This window comes from Mastigoproctus giganteus, chromosome 5 (genome assembly GCF_048544385.1).
Source record: "Mastigoproctus giganteus isolate SK-2022 chromosome 5, ASM4854438v1, whole genome shotgun sequence".
Classification (NCBI taxonomy): domain Eukaryota; kingdom Metazoa; phylum Arthropoda; class Arachnida; order Uropygi; family Thelyphonidae; genus Mastigoproctus; species Mastigoproctus giganteus.
The window spans coordinates 73,503,789-73,525,426 of record NC_143579.1 but is presented as its reverse complement, the minus strand read 5'-3'; the positions used below and the strand labels follow the sequence as shown (position 1 = coordinate 73,525,426).

Sequence of the window (21,638 nt, the reverse complement as noted above, 5' to 3'; positions counted from 1 at the left end):
ATGGCATATACCCTATGATCTTAATGGAGGCGGCAAGTGAGTGCATTGAACCATTGAGGCTAATTATGCGAGCATCACTGAACTCGGGAGTGATTCCATTAGTTTGGAAAAGTGCCAATATATCTCCAATACATAACGGTGGTTCTAAGAGTGAAGTGGGAAATTACCGGCTGGTTAGTCTAACTTCAGTAGTAGGGAAAATCATGGAGACAATGATCAGAGTTGGAATTCAGGATCATTTAGATAGAGATGGAATTCTGAAGGATACTCTGCATGGTTTTGTAAAGGGAAAATCATGTTTAACTAATCTGGTTAGCTATTTTAACAGGGTCACTCAAGAGCTGGACTTTGGGAATAATTTCGACATTGTTTATTTGGATTTCAGCAAAGCATTTGACTCAGTCCCACATGGGTGGGTACTTTATAAGCTGGAACAGATTGGAATCACAGGGAAAATCCTTAGATGGATGGCTTCAGGGCTGGAGGCAGAGGGTTGTGATGAATGGTTATTCCTCAGATTGGGTTGATGTAAGAAGTGGGGTTACCCAAGGATCAGTATTAGGACCATTGTTGTTTTGGATTTTCATAAATGACATCAATGAAATCATGGAGGGAAACTCCACACGGGGAACAATTTTTAAATCAATTAGATGATTGTTATTTGTATCAACATGTCAGAGTTAACAGAGGCCATGTAGCACCTTAAGCCATCGTAATTTCCTTTCCTGAAGTTATATCCCATTCCTTTGCCTTTAACTACTGCTACCCCTCTCTCTTCATCGTCCACCCTAGATGTCTAAATTTGCCGATCTTCAGAATGATCTTCATTCTGAAGTTTATCTAGATCTTCAGAATGATCTAGATAAACTTCAGGGATGGTTAGAAAAATGGCAGCTATGCTTTAATCCAGAAAAGTGTACGGTAATGCGCCTGGGGATCAGTAACCCCAAAATAACTTATACACTTTGCGGAGTTGAACTAAAGCCGGTTGTGGAGGAAAGGGACTTGGATGTTATGATACAGTCAGACTTTAAACTCTCTGAGCACTGTAGACAGGTTGCAAGGAAGGCCCATGGTGTCCTATCGATGATGTATCAAACAATTGGTAGAGATAAGGATGTCATAATCCCGTTGTATAAGACTATTGTTAGACCACACTTGGATACTGTGTTCAGGTATGGAGACCGCACCTAAAGAATGACATTGTTCTTCTTGAAAGGGCCCAGAGATGGATAACTCGCCTGGTGAAATTGGCAAAAGGGTGTCCATACGAGGAAAGATTTCAAATATGTAGGTTGTAGAGCTTGGAAATTAGGCACTTTAGAGGAGACTTGATTGAGGTGTTTAAAGCTGTGAGAGGCATAAGCAAAATGAATGAGGATGAAATTTTCACGGTTATAAATGATTCTAAAACTAGGGACCATAATTTCAAGTTACAGGGGGAGATGTTTAGACTAGATTGCAGGAAGTTTTATTTGAGCCAGCGAGTTATAAATTACTGGAATAAGTTACTGGAATAGCTCGTTTTACAAGATAAAAAGTTAGAAATGGATTCTATTCACATACCGTATGAAAATATACAATACATATATAGAAATAAGTACAAGTGGTGATGGAATCTTCTGAACAGTGTGACTAGAAATTTGGCATGCTGCTTGCAGAAATTTTCTGCATAATCTATAAGCTCTCTAAAAATCTATACAAATAAAATGTTAAGTTCACAGAAATCCTCATCCTGCTTTTTTTTTTTTTTTTATGTGAACCCCAAACACGAGAGGTATTAGAACCTATAGTACTTAGTACCGTGCTTGGGTTGGAGGTTGAGAAGACGAAAGAAGATATTTGTTGACATTGGACTTGAACTTCTGTAGATTGTAATTTTCAGGAAATACGTATGAAGGAAGGTTGTTCCAGAAAACGGCAGTTGAATGAATAAATGAGGAAGATGAAAAGTTGGTTCTGTGGGTTTGAAGTTGGACAGTAAATGGATGTTGGCTGGTGGCTGCACGTGTTCGGACTGTTTTGAAAGAGAGAGCGGGAACTATAGAAGCCAATTCAGAAGAACAGTGCCCATGGAAGTATCTGTAGAAGAGGCATGCAGCAGAAACAGTGCGTCTATGAGAAAGCGAGTGGAGACACTCTGTTAGAGATGAATCATTAATCATTACTTACATGGGTGGTAGAGGTTGACAGTTTGGGGAAATTCAAAGGTCAGCTGGATAATTACCTATGGGAGGAGGGAAATGCTTATGTTGTCCATTTCCTTTTCTCTTATTTATTAATGATTATTATTATTTTTTAAATTTTTTTTCTTCTTATTATTTTTTTATTTTATTTTATTTATTTTATTTGTTATTTAATTATTTATTTTTTATTTTATTTTATTTATTTTATTTGTTATTTAATTATTTTTATTATTTATTTATATATTTTATTTTTTTGGCTGTGCAGCATAAGCCATAGGCTTCCTTGCCCCATGTGGCCATTGCTAATACTAATACTTCCACGACAGATGGCCGACCGGGCTAGCCACGTGGGTAAAGTGTCTGCCAGGCAACCCAAAGGTCACGGGTTCAAATCCCGCCTCGGGCTTGGATCAAAGTACTGCAAAAACCTTGGGAGGTGCATTATGGCCACAGAAGCTGATGTGCCAACAACTACCAAAATACGAAAAAAAAAGATGGAAATTGGTTCCAGCAATTAACCACCCACTGGCTAAAGGCAAATTTCTACACATCTATTCTACAGCTGTCTTTCCTCAAGTTGAATTTATGTCCCCTTAGGTTTGTAATCTGAGCAAGCGGAAGAATCCCATAAGAATTCAGCGTGCTCTACCCATTCAAGATCTTATACACCTCAGTCGGATCACCTCGCAGGTGCCTAGTCTCCGGCCGCTGTAATTTGCAGAACTTAAGCCTCTCTTGGTAAGAGGACCCCTTCGTTCCCTTCACCAATCTTCTTGCCCTTCTCTATACACGCTCAAGCAAATCTACATCCTAAAATGAGACCTCCAGACCTATATGCAGTACTCAAGGTGTGGCCGGACCATTGCCTTATACAAAGGGATAATCACCTCCTTTTCCCTTCCAGCAAAATTCCTGTGTATCATTGACAAAACCCCATGACCTGCTCTGGCAGCCTGTCTGCATTGCTCAGTAAACTTCATATCTGAATGCAGAATTACTCCCAGGTCTTCATTTTCTACCACCTTAAGTGTAGTACCACACAGTCGGTACGTTTCTCTGGGGTTACTTCTACCCACATGCAGTACTTTGCATTTGTCAGTGTTAAATTTCAGTTGCCACTTCTCAGCCCATCTGCCAAATTTTCTTGATCCTGTTGCAGTAACACACTGCCATTACTCTCATTAACAACCCTGCCAACCTTTGTACATCTGCAAACTTCGACACTAAGCCTGATATACTTCATCAATATCATAATAAATACACTGGTGTTCAAAGAAAGTGCATCACCTAGGAATTTGACATTTCTGACTCTTTTTCACAATGGTATGTTGCCTTAATGACTAGCATCACAAATAGAAATATAAACAAAAGATATTTATTAATAGTTAAGGCAAAGCTAAGTAATATTTGGCAGGTGCTCTCAAAATATTCCAGAATGAGCATATGTAACCTTTATACAACAGTTTTGGTAAACATGACAATTATGGCTGAAATGTTATCAGAAGCCCCCAATTTACTTTCAGTTTATCATTTTAAATGGAAAACAAAATGAAAAGTTCACCAGGTGCAAACTAATATTTAGTTGAACCACCTCTGGCCCTGATGACAGCAGCACACCATTAAGGCACTGAAAAGATCAATTTCTGAAGAAAATCAACTGATAGTTTGTGGTTCCAAACACGAATTATGGCTTCCTGAAGTTCACAAAGGGTCTTAGGTTTCTTTCTGGCAACTGCAGATTCCACACGATGCCAACAGTTCTCTATAGGATTCAGTTCTGATTTGTTTCCTGGCCAGCTAACAGTTGTAATGGACCGTTCTTCCAGTGGTATTTTGGAAGAACATACCATTGGAAGAATTTTTTTCACCTGTAACAAATGTAAACACATTACTGTTGAACCTCTAATGCAGAAATGAAGCTAAAGTAACAACAGAAGTGCCTACTTACACCTTTTGCCCGATGAAAAGGAGCAGAGTCTTCCTGAAAGATGCAGTTACTTGGCAGGTTGAAATGGTCTGTAATGGTTTGCCTTCCAATATAGCCAGGTATCCATTGGAATTTACGGAACCTTTTATAAACTGCAGGTGACCTACTCTGCAATATGAAATGCACCCCTATATCATTTGGCTGTTAGGGAATTTCATTGTAGACACCATACAGTCTGGATGGTATTCTTCGCCCCGTCTACGGTGAATCGTTTGTCTCCCATCAGAGCCATGCAGGTTGAATTTCTTCTCATCCGAGAAAATAATTGACTTCCACTGCTCCCGAGGTCCATTTGACATGCTCCTTAAACCAAATTAATCGGGCCTGTTTCATTTTGTGTGTGAGGAGGGCTTCTTAGAACAAAGGGCTACAAGTCAATTTTTGAAGTGGTGTCTTCTGACTGTTACTGCACTTGCTGCCACTGCTGTATGTTCTTCCCATTCTCTTTTCAGCTCAGATGAAGAAGCTTTACAGTTTTAAGGTTTAAGTGGTTCAAAACCCAGTCCTATTTTGGCGTAGAGACTTGTTTGTGTCCGGTTCCTTTTTTGTTATCATCAGAACCAGTATTCTTGAGTTTGGAAAGAAATCTACTCACTGTCGACTGATTACAAGACACTCTATAAGCAATATGACGGGAAGAGCATCATTCCTCATGTAAAGCAACAAAGATTGGTGAGGGGAACGAAGGGGGTCCTCTTAACAAGAGAGGCCTAAATTTTGCAAATTGCAGTGGCTGGAGACTTAGACACCTATGAGGTGATCTGATTGAGGTGTATAAGGCCTTGAATGAGTTGAGCCCGCTGAATTCTGATGGGATTCTTCCGCTTGCTCAGATTACAAAAGATTCTGAAAATGTTTTTTATATTATTGAAGATTTCAGTGAAGGGGGAACATATTTTACCATAATAATGTAAAAACCCACACAATTCCAGTTATCGGGATTATTGCAAATGCAGTAAGATTTGAGTTTACTACCCGTTTATAATTAGATGCACTAACAGAAACGCCCAGTAAATCGGAATGTGCAAATTGTTTTTATTGTTTTATGGTAGTGAACTCCAGAAATGTGACCTTTTAGAGAGGTAAATAGCTTATTTATATAGCGAAAATTTCAACTTCTGAGGTCTTGGAACAAATTACCAAAAAAAAAACAATGTGTTATTGGGTTCCCATTACGATATTTTCACGATGCCTCCATTTATTCCTACGTGATGCAAAATACGTTTCCATGGTTTTTTTAAAGTTTGCACCGGCCAGCAAAAACTTATGTAAAGTCGAATTTACATAAGTCAAGGGGTGGCTGTACTGACTATAAATTTGTCATTAAACAGGCATATTTGAATCAGTGGGTGCAAGTCTGGTACAGTCAAATAAAACAGGATATAGCAGTGGAAATCAGGTTTTCGAATGAATTGACACGAAGAAATCATTCTAGCAAGAATACATAGTGGACACACATTTGTAGCTACTTAAAAAAGATGAACTGCTAGACTGTCTGCACTGCCGATGTCTACTTCTGTGACACATTTACTTATGGAATGTCCATTTCAAGTGGTGTGACAAACAGCCTTCCACCTCCATGTACATCAGCCAGATTCTCTGACTATCATAAATTCTAGGTGAAAACTCTAATCTTGATGAACTTCAATACACCTAATACCAACAGATAGACATAGTCTGCTCTCCAAGGATTTCTGCTATAATATTTAGCTCATATCTATAGTCCCTGGTACTTTTTCTAATGCTTATTTTGTATCCCCATGAGTTCCCCCCCCCACTTGCTTTAACCAGTAAAGGACAAATTGAAATCATTCGTAAGAAGGTATTCATATTGTGCAGTTTGTATCATGCTGTAACCTTCATTTTCTCTTTGCTTCCAACTACCTCGCACACAGATTCTGTGTTGGCATGCATTAGTTCCAATCCTGGGAATGCTTTTGTTATGCCTAGCCTGTTTTGATAAAAAATACAATAATTTCACCCCTCCTATCTTGAATGTCTTTTTTAAATTCATTTCACAGACAAAGCGAAATTCATCAACCATATTTATGGGTGACACCAAGTTTCTTGTTAGCACTCATTATGTCAGCATTGGTTGTCCTAACCAGGAGTTCAAACTTTATTCTTTTTATTGCTGACATTTCTTTAGGCATATATCAGATTGAATGTTCTTGTGTTGTTTTTACTATTCTAATTTATCCTTTGAAGTTGTGTAAGCTTGTTGCGCTGTCATTAAATTCCCATTTATTTAAGACATTGCTGCCCTGAGCATACCTTCCCATTATTTGAAGGGTTGTGGTCTTTTGAGGCATCATAAGACCTCCTGATATATGCAAACATCTTTTGACCCATATCATCAGATAAATATGTTCATATTATTTCTAGCCCCTCTAACTAGTAGTTTCCCTGAATGCTTTGAGGCACCCCCCTCAGTGATATTTGGCAAAGGCCCTTTCACTGCCTTTGTTTAAATGTATTCCATCTTTACAAAGTAGATTTATTCCATCTACCGGGATGGGCTAGACTGAAGCCTTGCAGAGTCCCTTAAGTCTCGCCTAACCCACGGTGTTTTTTCAGCATAGTCCTTTACAGTTAGTGCTATTAGTTCTCACTTGAATTAAAATGTCATCTCTATTTCCCTTAAAACTGACAACCTGTTTGCAACATAATCAGGTTTAATTTCTAAATACATATCCTGGTTCTAGTCCACATATCTTTATTTATAAAAAAAAAAAGAAAAAAAAAATTATCCGTGTCTATAACAATAGGCCATCCCTGATAAAATAGTCTTTTTGAACCAGAGCACTCTGCACTTGATTATTCTCTCCTCAGACCTGAATCGAGAGCACATTCCCTAATGGCTCATTGTGTATGTGTTCCCTGTCTATGGTGGCTCCCAAGCATATGCCTATTTCCACCTAATATCTCTGTAAAGAAATACAGAAATTCTGTAAAATAGGTGTGACATAGTATAAGTGTGTACTGTAGTGTGTGTATGTCAGGCCTCTATGCCACCAGGACAACTGATACCTGGTGTCCATCCATTGGCACCTGGAGTTTGGCCTTAGTCCAGTAGCTGCACAATGTCCTGCATCCAGTGGATGGCAGCACCTGTACCCGGAGTGCCCAATCCTGAGTACTAGCAAAAAAAACCCCACCCAAATCATGGGATATATATATATATAACTAAAAATACTAGTGCCTAGGCCTCCGTAGCCAGGTGGAAAGGAGCAGCGGTGCGTTAGCACACGCTTCTTGATTAGACTGGGGTTCGAGCCTGTCACCACCAAATACGGAGGATGCGGAAAGGTCAGGGAATGACCACCGCATATCCCGGAGCAATATGGCCTTAGTTGCTAATGCTCCAAAAAAAACAAATAACAACAACAACTAGTGCCTAGCTGCATGCAAAAACTGTTTCTTTTTACTAAATACCTCATTGCAATATCTTTGAAAAGCACTAAATTTAACATATCTAACATATCAGATACAAAATCATTAAGTTGTCCTTCAGTTATCAACACATTACTGAATAATTCTAATTTAAAATCTTCATACAAATGGAATAATCTGAAATCTTCATATATTGTAAAACCAGCACCAAAAGGGAGAAAATCTTTCCCAATTTTAAACCAGTGCCAAAGGGGAGAAATAGTTGCAGATCCCTTCCTTTGGTGCTGGTTTAAAATCAAGAAATGAAGTTATGCACAGGAATAGATCGTCCAATCACTGCAAACCAGTGGGTTGAGCTAGGCTAGCCCTTCACCCCTTGTTGCAAAGGTCCATGGGTAAGCACCATAAAGTTAATTTCAAAAAAAAATAAAGATGGTGAAAAATTATGGATTTGGCTTAGTCATTTGTCCTTTGTGTTAGATATGCCTGAGTTTTTGCCTTTTAAGATATTTACATATTGGGCTTAACTTAAATCTTTTAACTCTTTTTTTTTTTTTTTTTTTTTGTTTAATATACAAGAACCCCCTTAATTTCAAACTGTTAAGACTTTCAAACTGTTTTTTGAGTTTCAAAACTTAAGAAAATGTAGATTGATTTTTTTTTTTTTTGTTGTTTTTGTTTTTGTTGTATTTTTATAAATGCAAATGATGTAATAAATAATTCACAATATAAAGAATAGTGGTGATTCATTTGAAGATAATTTAAAAAATAATGTATTACTGTACTTGGGCAAACCTAACATGAATCTGTAGAGGCAGCAGCATGCATTCAGACTATAGCTCCCAGAGATGCAGAAGGAAACCATAGTGGTGATAACAAGAATTCCTTATTCTCATTGTTCTTAAGAGTTGTGCTGTCCCACCCATCACCTCTTCCTAGAGGTTGAAAAAAATTTTGCTTTTGCTGTATTTCAATCTTTATTTTTTTATAATTGCAGCTGAGGCAACTGTTAAATCTTAAACTAGTACAATGATTTCATTATAAAATTTACCCAGATTTTCCTTTAACCGACTGAATATAGTTGAACTCAGTTATAAAGAAATTAAAGGGATTGACGATAAATGTTCACTGAATCCATTACTCACTATAACTAGTATACCACTTTTCAAAGGCAGTTTTTGGTAATATGCACCCATCCATAGAAATCATTACTAGCTTTTCTTTCAAAAGCAGTATGTTATTGATATTACTCAAAGTCATGCAGTCATATGAATGAACACATTTGTGATCAAACTTCATTATGCTGTGAAACCTATCTAAAGCAGACACCATTGGACCAGAAGAATTGTCTGCTTTGCATAGGTCACTGTAGCCAGTTTCAATAATTCAGAAAAATGAAATTCGCTGTAACTGGTTGCTTACTTAGTTTTTTATTGATTATCATTGTACATATGTATTTCAATTAATTAACTTTTAGTAAAAATTAATATAAATGACATTGTTTTGATCATTTTCATTATGGATAATTAAATTGTGCAGTAGTTTTAGTTTGTATTCATAATTTTTGTTCACACTGATTTTTTTTAATGTAATAGGATACATCCGCTTCACCTTAATGGGTCAAAATGAACCCTTCTCTTTTTACAGCCCTTTTTTTTTTTCTTTGTACAGCCCTGCAACAAACAGCAAGAAATTTCTTTCTTAAAAATTTAGCTCACAACCAATGTAATGCACAGGAAAATTTTGACCAGTATTCCAAGGAAAAATATTTACACCCAAACAAACTTTGTTTGTATGTAGCTACCTAGCATTAGTAGAGGCATATGGTGCAAGAAAGAAAGCTTAGACAGCATCGGCAAAAAAAAAACCCCTTCCCATTTCACCCATCCATTCACACCAAAGTTTGTCCAGTTCTTGCTTGAATTTATATAAGCTATCAACTTTCACAATGACAAGTGGAAATTTTTTCCCGCAATCAACCACCCACTGGCTAAAGGAAAATTTCCGCACATATATTCTATAACTGTCTTTCTTCAATTTGAATTTATGCCCCCTCAGGTGCGTAATCTGAGCAAGAGGAAGAATCCCATCAGCATTGAGTCTGCTCAAACCATTCCAGGCCTAATACACCTCAACCAAATCACCTTGGAGGTGCCTAGTCTTCAGACACTGCAATTTTTAGAACTTAAGCTTTTCTTGGTAAGAGCAACCCCTTGTTCCCCTCACCAATCTCTTTGCCCTTCTCTGTACTAGTTCTAGCAACTCTACATTCTTCCTAAAATGAGGTGCTCAGACCTGTATACAGTACTCAAGATGTGGTGTGGGCTGACCATTGCCTTATACAAAGGGATAATCACCTCCTTTTCAATACTAGCAAAATTCCTGCATATCATTAACAAGAACCCATGAGCTGCTCTGGCACCTGTCTGCATGTCTCAGAAAACTTCATATCCAACTGCACAATTACCCCCCAGATCTTTTTTCATTGTCCACTACCCTGAGTGTTGTACTGAGTGCTGGTACGTCACTCTGGGGTTACTGCTACCCATATGCAGCAATTTGCATTTGCCAATGTTCAAACTTTAGTAGTCACCTCTTAGCCCATCTGCCCAACTTTTCTAGATCCAGTTTCAGTAGCATACTGTCATTACTCTCATTAACAAACCTGCCAACTTTTGTATCATCTGCAGACTTGGACATTAAGCCTGATATACCTTCGTCTGCATTATTGATAAATATAGAAAACAATAATGGGCCCAACACCAAACCTTTGAGGATGCCACTAATAACATTAGTCTGTGAAGAGCAGCGGCCATTGATTGCCTCTCTCTGTCTTCTCCCACTCAACCATCCCCTTATCCATAGCTGCAATCTGCTCTTAATGCCATACTGCTGCAATTTGTGCAATAGTCTTCCATGTGCAACAGTATCAAAAGCTTTCCTGAAATCCAAATATGCAATATCAAAATTATTTTTGCATCCAGTTCCTTTGTGACCACATCATAGTATCCAATCATGTTGGTCAGACAAGACTTCCCCTCAACAAATCCATGCTGTGTCTGAATTATTACTGCCATCTTGTCAAGATGATCTTGCAATGCTTCGTTAACCAGTGACTATTGTTTTTCCCAGAACAGAAGTTAAAACTAACAGGTCTGTAATTACTCTTGTCACCCTTTGATCCCCCTTTGTGAATTGGGGATACATTTGCACATCTATAATCTGTGGACCTCCCTTGAGTTCAAGGAAACTGTCATAATAATTATGGCTAATGGTTTGCTTACTATCTTTGCTGCCTCCTTTAATATAACTGGATAGATCCCATCTACCTGAGGTGTCTTTCTTATGTTTAACTTCTTTCTCCTCCACTTTGCTCCCAGTTATTTCAAAATCATTTAACTCCTTATTAGAGTTTAATAAGCATCTTGCCTCCACTTCCCTACAGAATTCCTCACATGTGAATGTAGATGAAAAATACCCATTCAGTGTGTTAGCTACCTGAGCAGGATGATCAACAGTTGAACCATTGATATCAAATGGACCAATCTGATTCATCCCTTCCTTCTAGAGTCTCTGCCACGAGTCTCAATAGTTCATCTAATATCCACTTAGGCCTAAACCTTGAACGGTATTTCTTAGTTTGCATGAAAAGCCGAGTAGCTTCTAAGATTAATTCCTTGAATGCTTCCCATTTTGAATTTGCTGTTGGTAAAATCATCAGTTGGTCCCATTGTATAGAATTTAAAAACTGTCTGAGACCACTGTTGTCACCTTTACAAATACAAAAATCCTTCCCTTTAACCTAACATTTTTAAGTAAATCCCACATCAGTACACTTGATCACTGCCACCAAGTGGTTCCTTTATCTGCAGATTCTTAATGCATAAATAATCACTGCATAATCAGACCAAGAATATTACTCCCTCTGGTTGCTTCTCGAACATGCTGCTGTAGAAAACAAGTCATCCAGTAAATCCACAAAATACTGCTAGTGTGCGAGTTACCAATCCAAAAGTTCCAGTCAATATCAGGAAGTGAAAATCCCCCATTATAAGAAATTTTGATTTATTGGCCCACTATTTTTCTGTACAGTTGTTCGGTGTACTCCTCAGAGTCATTAGTCAACATTGCGCTGTCCTCCCATGTTAGCTGTATGCACTTCCTTAGATTTTGTGTTTCTTAACTAACAGCATAACCCCTCCTCCCTTCCTATCCTCTCTGTACACATTGTGCCCCCCAAATTCCAATTCTGCATTCCTTATATCTGTGTGACACGTCTGATATCCCAACAGTATCTGCCTTTGATGTCTTGATCAGACTTCAAATTCATCAATTTAATTACTATACTCCTAGCATACATGTTAGGAGTATAGTAATTAAATAGTAGGTATAGTAGGTATACATGCGCCTGTTCTTATTCTTGGTTACCCTAACACAGCCTGTGTATTTACAAGTTCCATGATAATTCCCAGCAGTCCTGGCACCTCCGTAGCCAGGTGGGCAGAAGCAGCAGTGCTTAGCACATGCTTCTTGATTAGCCCGGGGTTCGAGCCCATGACCACTGCATATCCCCGGGGCAATATGGCCTTAGTTGCTAATGCTCCTAAAAACTAAATAATAACAACAACAACAACGGTTGTTGACTGTGACATTTCTTTGGGCTTTGTACAAAAAATCCTCAAAGCAGCTCCACTGACTTGTTTGGTCACCACCTCTACCAGGATGATTGCACAAACAGGCTTCCTTTATGAATTTTCATTACCATTGCATAATTATGGGACTATTTAATAGCCTATTTTAAATCGTGTTTGAAAGTGGTGGCAGACTGCAGTTTAGTGAACCAAAGTGTGCAATACCCTTCTTGGGGTTGGTAAATTTGCCAGAGTGCAAATTTCTGGTTAGTAAAAAAAAACCTGAAGATATCCTTCATCACCTGGGTAGTTTCAGATTTGTATTGTGTACTTTCACACAATGGTTTAGTTTTTTAAAGGAGGTTTGTCGATGCAGAAAATTCTCATGGTTTATTGGTTAAAATTGTCTGTTGCAGTCTTTTTTTTTTTTTTTTTTTTTAATTACAACATTTTTCAGTTCAGCAATTTTATTGCCTTGTTAAGTGAGGCACAACAATGGAACTGTATCGGATAGCCCAAATTAATTTTTTTAAACATTTCTTACTAGTATTAATGAGTGTACTGATGCTTTTGTTGTGCCTGTGATGCAGATGGCACAATTTGCAAGTCATGGGGCCATCGCAAGTTTAATTAGCATTACTGTAATGACCCTGACCTTTACTTGCTCTCATTGCAAATGCCTGTTGACCAATAAGGGCCCATTAAAGTGACTGTGGGATTACCAGTTTTGGAGAAGTCATCTGACATTTAATTTTTAATACTTCTGGCCGTGACGTAATCGTGAGTATCCACAATAAGAGTCCTCTCTCTTTTAGAGAGGTGTCTGTTAAAGTTGGTTTCATTGTATGTGTCTCTATCAATCATTGCTATTAATGACTGATGGCTGCTGTTATTCAATCTGTTTGTCATATTAAAATTTGTCTGTAATTGCTCAAGCAATTTTGTTGTGCATACATTCCTTGATTGTAGGCTTCTAGTTTTCAAATTTTGAACAATAGCCTAAGTGGCTATGGTTGAAATTGGAAATGAGAAGACTGTAATTGAAGATTGAGTAAAGTTTAAACTTTTTTTTCGAAATATGGGGGTATCCTCTTGCACCAGTAGTAAACATTTGCTGTGCTCCACTTTTGGGTTTAATTACAGGCTTATCATTTTTGTCACAGTTAAGAAAAACATGCCAAAGAAGTTGCTGAAGCAATTACCAGCACACTTTTGGGCTAAAAAAAAGAAAAAGAAAAAAGTAGTTATATGAGGTACAATTTGAATGATAGTATCTGTGCATCATGATCAGGAGTGACATGAATGTTGGTGTTTGGTTATCAGTTAACTGTCCAGTCATATCCTAATAGGAATTGGATTGACACAGAAGTGCTGTTTCATGAAGCTACAGCAAAGCTACATGATGTCTGGCATGAGCAGGAGGGCCTACTGATTACATGACCAGAAAAACATGCTGAAAATTACATGTTCTTTTTCAGATAAAAATTAATAGATTTTAACCCACATACAGGTGTATGTGCTTGTAGATTAATTCAGGAGTTTGTTCCATTTGAGTACTTTTCTATGCCAATCTGATATTTGTTACACAATCAGCTCCCAATATCAAGCAAAAATAAAGAAAGCTGAGCTATATGTTGCAGTAGTGGTCTAGTTTCCCAAATCCCCATGGTCACTAAAGAGTACCCATATTATGCTGGTTTACTGACAGTGGCTAAAAGAGTTTGGAATGCTAATGTTTTGCCTATTATTCATATAAGGATAATTAACCTTGCGCTAATGACAGTCACTTTTTTTTTCTTGTTATTTCTACGAAACTTGCAATTACCATACTCATTACAAATGTGAGATTTTTCCTTGTTTACTTGTAGCCCTAATCTTGTTTCATATGTACTCATTATAAATGACCTAAGCAGAACTTATGTTAAAACCTGTCAACCTTGTGTGTGAAAGCAATAAAAGTCATGTGCACACCATGGTCCATGATAGCTAGCATCAGGTCATATTGCTGTTAAATCACTTTGTTTTGTGTATTTATTGAGGATTTATTATAAATTTCATTGAAAATTTAATGTTACTTTAATTATTTTTAAATATTTTCAAGAATAATATAAAAAAATTAAAAATATCTTCACTTTTTTAATACTTAACTTCAATATTAATTTCAATAACTGTAAGAAACTATTATTGAAATTTATAACTTTTCTAACGAAGGCTACATATTCGTGCAAATCATGAATTTGGCAAAAGTGCAAATGAAGGTGCTTTTGATGCTAGTCATGGACGGAGTGATTGCTTTAAATGTCATTTCCTATTATAAAGAACTTTACAAAGAGAAATAAAAGCAAATAAAACAAAAATAATCTTCCTTTAAGCAAAATATGGCTGCAGTATCTGAGTCCATGCAGAAATAAACTAGACTTGTTTGTTTATATTCTATGCTGCATGAAGTTTATGGTAAGGAGAAAAACAGTTGCTGACTCAAGAACCTGAATTGTGTGAGAGAGAGTTTAAGAAGTACATGGAGTGAGGAGAGGATTAAGCTGCCGATTATTTTCCTATTTTTTATTCTTTATTAAAAGTGATAAATGTGATCTTAAAAAGAAATCTGTGCTTTCTGCACACAGACATAAAATATACCCCTCTTCCCCAGAGCATATCTTTTGTGCAAATCATATGCAAGTCATTGTATACAGAGGTTGATTAGCTCCGCTTGCTGTTTCGTTATTTGTTGCAGTTCCAGGAATGTAACTGATGAACAACTAGGACTTCCTGTACTAACAAAAATGCTGTTGCCTGACTGGTAGGTAATTGATAGCACAGAACTTAAAAAAACTATATGATATATGAATAAAAGAATTATTAAAGAAAGCCATACCTGGTATTTACAGTATGCCATTATTTTTCATTAAAATTTTGTGTCAAATTGTATTTGAAATCAATACGATGCTAAGTTATATAAGAACTATATCATTAAAAGAAATATATGCCTTGCCGTAGATGCTACAAGCTCAAGTTTGGTTTGCCCTAGTATAAGTTAATATACGAGAGCTGCTGTATAATAAAATCCAAATGAGAATATACACAACAGTTCAATGTATCAGTTTTTACTGTTTATTAGCCCAACGTCTTCAAGCAGAGTTATCCATGTTAAACTTGAATTTGCCTGCCAGGGTGTGGTTACCTATCCATTCCATAATGCTTCCTCATCTTGTAGTGCGAGTCCCGCCACAGGCAGCTGTAGTCCTCAATTCCAAGGATAAAGTAAGCATTGAAATGAGTATTAAAGTAACAATTTCACCACCAGTACAAGCGATGTCATTGTATAATGACATCGCTTGTACTGTGCATGCTTACGGTTATATAGTTAAAGGCTGTTATGTATTATTTTTTCAAACTGAAACTTCAAATTGTTATATGCCTTCAGAGTTCAATTCATGCATAGTTTTAATTTATGTTGTTATACAAACTATTTCGAATACATAGTGGAAAGAGAACTAAATTTATGACTACTGTGTGGTTGCTGGCCACCATGTCTATAGAGAATACAGGTAGTTCTCGACTTTGAGTTAATTCGTTCCTAGCGCATGCTCGTAAAGCAGGAATTTATTTCCCATAGACAATGTTAAAATTAGGGGTTGTGTTATCAACGATGAAATTAGTTTGTTTAAACAATGATTGATTTATCTAAACAAATGAAAACATAGCCTGTAAAATCAAGCAAATTATAATAATAGAGAAATTATTTATGAATTACAAATGTTAAAGAATGTTTATTCTTCATTAACAACTAAATGCACGCTCGTTGATCACTCATTATTGGCTCAGCACTCGTTGGTTTGTTGCACAAGGAGTAGTCTTCTTCAGAAATGCTTCAAGAGGTGTTTATTTCCAAGATAATCTTCTCTTTTCTTTATAAATTTCAATAGCATGCATACGTTTTTAACGGAATGCACAAATTACAATTAACACGATTTGCACGGAGTAACATTCTGAAAATTTATTTATGTTTTTTTATACAATTGAAGATTTCAGTAAAGGGCAAACACATTTCACCATAATAATGTAAAAACCCACAATTCCGCTATCGGTATTTTCCCAAATGCAATAACATCAGGTTTACTACCCATTTATAATTGATTACAGTAACAGAAAAGCCCAATAAACCAGGAAGTGCAAATTGTTTTCATTGTTATATGGTGTGACTTCCAGAAAAGTGCTTTAGAAAAATATCACAAAGTTGTTCAAAATTGGTTCTTATAATATATGATGACGATGAAAGTGTAGTGGTTTTAATGATTTGAATTGGTAACTAATACAATTTACACTATAAAAACAACCTTTTAGGGAGTTATATAGCGAAAATTTGAACTTCCGAGGTCGTGGAATGAATTACCAAAAAAACAATGTGTTATTGGGTTCACATTATGATATTTTCACGATACAATGATAACAGATTAATACCGTAATCAGGGTACGCTGTATTGTATAGCTATGCACGTGGTTTGAAATGCGGTATTTATGAATGTTTAACATTCATTTTTTGCAATTGATGTTCATATTTTCGATTTTGTTGATACTTGGAAAAAAAAAAAAAAACTTGTAAACCTGGGAACTCATAAAGCGAGAACTGTCTGTATTCTAAAAAATTGCAGAGTACAAGGACTTTTTGATTTTGTTTTTTCAAATAGCAGAGTTTAAATAACCTAATAAATGCAATGGCATTAATTTTCACAATAGAACAAACTTTGTCTTACCATGAGTTAACTTGGTCCTGCACTGCTCTAATTAAATGGCATTGTCAAGAGATTAGTCTGCTATTAAAGGGCTAACTAGTTCCTCGTGGAAATGAAATTTTTGTTGTTTTGCATTAATATCAGTGTATTTACTTAGCAGTTTAAACTTTGCTGGACAAAAAAAAAAAAAAAAAAAAAAACCATGAGGCCATGAGGAATTCCTTATGCTTTTCATAACTTTAAATCGCCAAATAACATTTTATAATTAATTTTGAAATTCCCTAGAATGTTTTGATAACAATTGTCTATTGTTACTTCAACCTAACTTTAAAGCTTTATTATGCTACATTCTCATAATTTACTTTATACTGTGGTAGGCTATACGAACTTATTTTTGATAATTCATGCTTAGTTACACTAAAATTTATTACCCAAAAACTGGAAAATCCCTTGATTAACAACTTCCAAGGTTTGCAGATTTGTACCTGTACTTATGTTTTAGGAGTCTCTCATGCCGACCGGGCTAGCCGGGTGGGTAAAGTGCCTGCCTGGCAACCCAAAGGTCGCGGGTTCGAATCCCGCCTTGGGCTGGGATCAAAAGTACTGCAAAAAACCTTGGGAGGTGCATTATGGCCACAGAAGCTGATGCGCCAACAACTACAAACAAAAAAAAAAAAAAAAAAAAAAAAGTCTCTCTCTCTCTCTCTCTCACACGCGCGCGCACGCGCACACACACGCACACACACACACACACACACACACACACACACGCAGAGAGAGAGAGAGAAGGCTTAGATTTATGAAGAATGAATTGAAATAATGTAATAAGTTTTCTAGCATCTTTCATTAATTTTCCATCAGAATTGTGATTTCATTTCTAATGTCAGCAAGGCCCATATCTATTTACAGTTCTTCCAAATTCCACTTTTCTAAGTGAATCTCAACTGTTGACCTCCTTAACTACCATTCATTGCACTTTCTCTAATATTCACTTTTTTACCGTAAAACTTGTACTAAGCAAACAGTTCAAGGGACTAGGAAAAATGTGATGTATTATGACAGGTTGGTGCTTAAACCTTTTTTGCAAATATGCAAATATATTGAGGGCTTAGTGTCAGACAACATTAACCACAAAATTGCATTTTTGTTTTGAGACAACTTTAGTTCAACTTTATACAAATAACTATGCATATCATGTCATAGAAATGTATTTCTCTAGTAGTTTACAAGTTAACTTGGACTATAAGCACATTTCAGATAAACCAAGAAAATGTCAAATGACTTTTTCTTGGTTAATTACAAAAACGTTTACTACAAAATGATTTTGTAGTTAATGTCTGACACTAAACCCTCGATATATAGGCTGTATCATAACACATGGGACCCACTTCAAAGATGGATTTAGGACCTAAAAAAACAATAAATAAATAAAGTTCAAGTTACAGCTATTTTTGTGTTCTTGCAATTATTTCCATAAACTGCGTTAGCATAGTTAGTTACATTCAACTGTTTACAAACAATGCTCAATAACTCATAGATGCCTTGCTGTAGTTATGTAAACAAGGTCCCGTAGTATTCTTTGAGTGATTTCAGTTAGTTCTCTTAACAAGGGTACTACATTCGGAGCTAGTTATTAACATTTTGGTACTGTGCATTTAATGCGATAATGGAGGCTTATTTAAATTGAGAGATAGCTGACATGCATCTCGTGTATAGACTTGCTAGATACGATGCAGAAAACTTCCCTAATCGTCATATGCCAAATAAGAAGACCTTTCAGAGAATACATGAATGTACTAGTTCATTTAGAAAATGAGTTTCAGATGGTGGTAGACCCATCAGTACCAGAACAGCAAATCCGACAGACACGTGGAACTTTTGATTGGGTGAGGAGGTCTGATATGAGGCATTTGCAGACTTGTATTCAGGCGTGTGTTGGTCACTTTGAGAATCTCCTGTAAATGTAAGCAGATAGTTGATTGAACACAAAAATAGTTATAACTCGGAAACAAGGCAAATCAGACCTATGTTTATGTAAACTTTTTTTTATTGTTTTTGGGTCCTAAATCCATCCTTGAAGTGGGTCCCACATGTTATGTATGCCCTGTATATACATTTTTTTCATCTGAGTGCTCAGTGGAGTAAGTCATGAATATAAGTTTTCAAGTATTGAGAAATATGTGGGCAGTTATGAAAAGTTTGCACAGTAAACATAAAACCTCGCACCAGTCTGAAAAGTAAATGATCACCCCATGTACAGCTTGCTTATTTATTATTATAAAACTTTTTATCCTTTATATGGGACTTTTTCTGCCCCTGGACATGTACTGCTACCAAATACATGGGGTGGTTGGTTTGTGTCTTGTAATTATTATTATTGGTCTAGGAACTCTCTTACTGTCCTGCAGGTGTTCAGGCTTGTGACTTTCTAGAGTTCCATGTAGGTATTCTCTGGGAGGCCTATTGCTGCTAGATTCTTATGGAGGCTCTTTGGCACCATGCTAGTGGTTGACACAGCAATCAGGATAGCCATTACCTATTCCATAAACCACATTTCTTTGACTTTCTGTCTGAGGTCTGGGTATTTTCTGATCTTTTCATCATAGGTTTTCTGGAGCTTTCTAGTATTGGGCACCATTATGTCAGTCAGGCAGGTAGGTAGCCATTTCTGTCTTGTCAATGAGGGTTATATCTGGTCTGTTATGCAAGATCATCATCTTCTGTTATTATGGCATGATCGCAGTATAATTTGTGAGTAGGTGTCTCTAGTACAGCCTGAAGTTCTTACTTGTAACACGGTACACTTTCTTTGATTAAATAGTATTTTTGTGATAGCTTCTATTTGTATTATCCTGGCAGCCTGATTGTGTCTGTGAATGTACTCCATCTGAGTGATTTCCATGCATCCTGCAGTGATGTGCTGGATTGTTTCGTTGGCCAGGTGGCGTTGTCTGTCACTCTGGGATCCTCGGAGATTATTTCATTTAGTGTTGATTGTGTTGGTGTCGATTACCTGGTCTCTAGGGGCAGCATGAATCCTTCTATCTCAGAGAAGAGCCTCCCACTCGTCAGCCATGCATTGGAACCCATCTTATCTACTTAGTCTTGCTGGAGGTCATTGTAGTGCCTTCTTTGCCTATATTTTGTCAGTGTAAGTCCTTGTTAAGGTTGAATGGTATATGCTGTTTATCTTTCTTATGGCTTGGTAGATTGGCACTATGTTCTCCTCGAAGTAATCTTCAGGTTCTTAGTCACCTCTTGTTTAATGAAGCCAGTTAAATCCCTTCCTTCTTCTTTCTAGGCTATGGTTATTGTCTTGATGGCCAACTGCAGTTGCTGTTGGCAGCTCTTGGTCATCATTATCCTAGTCAATCTCATAATCTCCTCCAGCTTGGTGTTGGTGCAATCTGTGATCCTGGAATATGTTAATACTGGGTCTGCATAGGTGTTTATGGCTCTGACTATGTTCCTGCTATTCAGCTTTGATTTTAGCAGGCTCTTCAGTCTCTGATGGTATTTCTCAGCTAGGCGGGCCTTGTGTTCTAACTGCTGAGCTTGGATCATCCCCAGATATTTGTAGGTCTCTTCCTCTGTCATGGCTTCCATCTCTTCTCTTGTCTTCATCTGGCTGGCAGTTTCAGCTGACTGGATTCCACTGGTGTAATTCATGGGTCTTGCATTTGTCCAGGCCAAATTGCATCCATATGTCAGTGCCAAACACTTTGGTTATCTGGAGTAGCTGTTGGAGTTGATTATTGGTTGCGGCACAGTTTGATGTCATCAGTGAACATCAGGTGAGAGGTAGGGTGTACAGGTTCTTCCTTCTCTTTTAGGATATATCCATACTTGCTGTTGTTGAGCATGGTGGACAGTGTGTTGTGAGTGCTAGACAGAACCACAGTGTGTGCTGGACATCTCCCTGGTCGATTCCTCTTCTAATAGTGATTGGTCTGATGGTGATGTTCTCAACCTTGATGGTGGTCTTTCAATTTCACCTTGCTTGCTTCTAGGAAGTGTGTCAGTGTCGTGTTGACTTTGTAGATCTTTGGTGTCTCTAACAGCCAGCTACCACAGAGTTGAAGGCCTTGCAGTAGTCAGTGTAGGTCATTTACAGGTTGCAGTGCTTCTTGTAGGCTTGCTCCATAATTGCTGTGCCAGTGGTGATTTGCTCCACACATCCTTTGCTCATCTGCATACATCCCATCTGCTGCTCAGCCATGATGTTCTGTCTCTCCATGTGGTCTGATGTCTTCTTGGTTATGCAGTTGGTCATTATCTTGTACATTGTTGGGAGACAGGTGATTGGTCTGTTCTTCACCTGTGGTGTCTTCGTCCTTAGCCTTCAGATAAGTGATTCCTTGGGTCAGAGACTCTGGGATTGTGTCATGCTTATATCAGCTTGAATGGAACATAACAGCATAGCCAGTGACAGAGACCCTCATGGAAATTTACTCAGCAAATGTAATGTGAGAATTGAAGGGTGTTGCTATCAATCACATGGGAGTATTGGATGTAGAAAGAGACAAACAAATCACTTTATTATAAAATTTTTTTAATATCCAAAACATTAACGCTTTGGTATATAAATTTAAACTTAAAAGACCATATGTTACAATTTCTTATTGATCTCTGCCTGTAGTAAAATTACCAAAATACACTAAATATCCTTTAAATTCAGCCATTTTACCACTGATAAAAATCTTAAGGG

General features: G+C 37.2%; 1 protein-coding gene across 2 annotated transcripts in view; it reads left to right on the top strand.

Moving 5' to 3' along the window:
• Positions 1-21,638, top strand: part of fwd (phosphatidylinositol 4-kinase beta fwd) — a 241,061-nt gene that overhangs the window by 164,495 nt on the left and 54,928 nt on the right. For both annotated transcript variants that reach the window (XM_090374066.1, XM_090374067.1), the window contains exon 8: positions 15,316-15,458. In XM_090374066.1, coding sequence (XP_090230192.1) covers positions 15,316-15,458 — 143 coding nt within the window. The remainder of the gene's footprint in view (positions 1-15,315; positions 15,459-21,638) is intronic.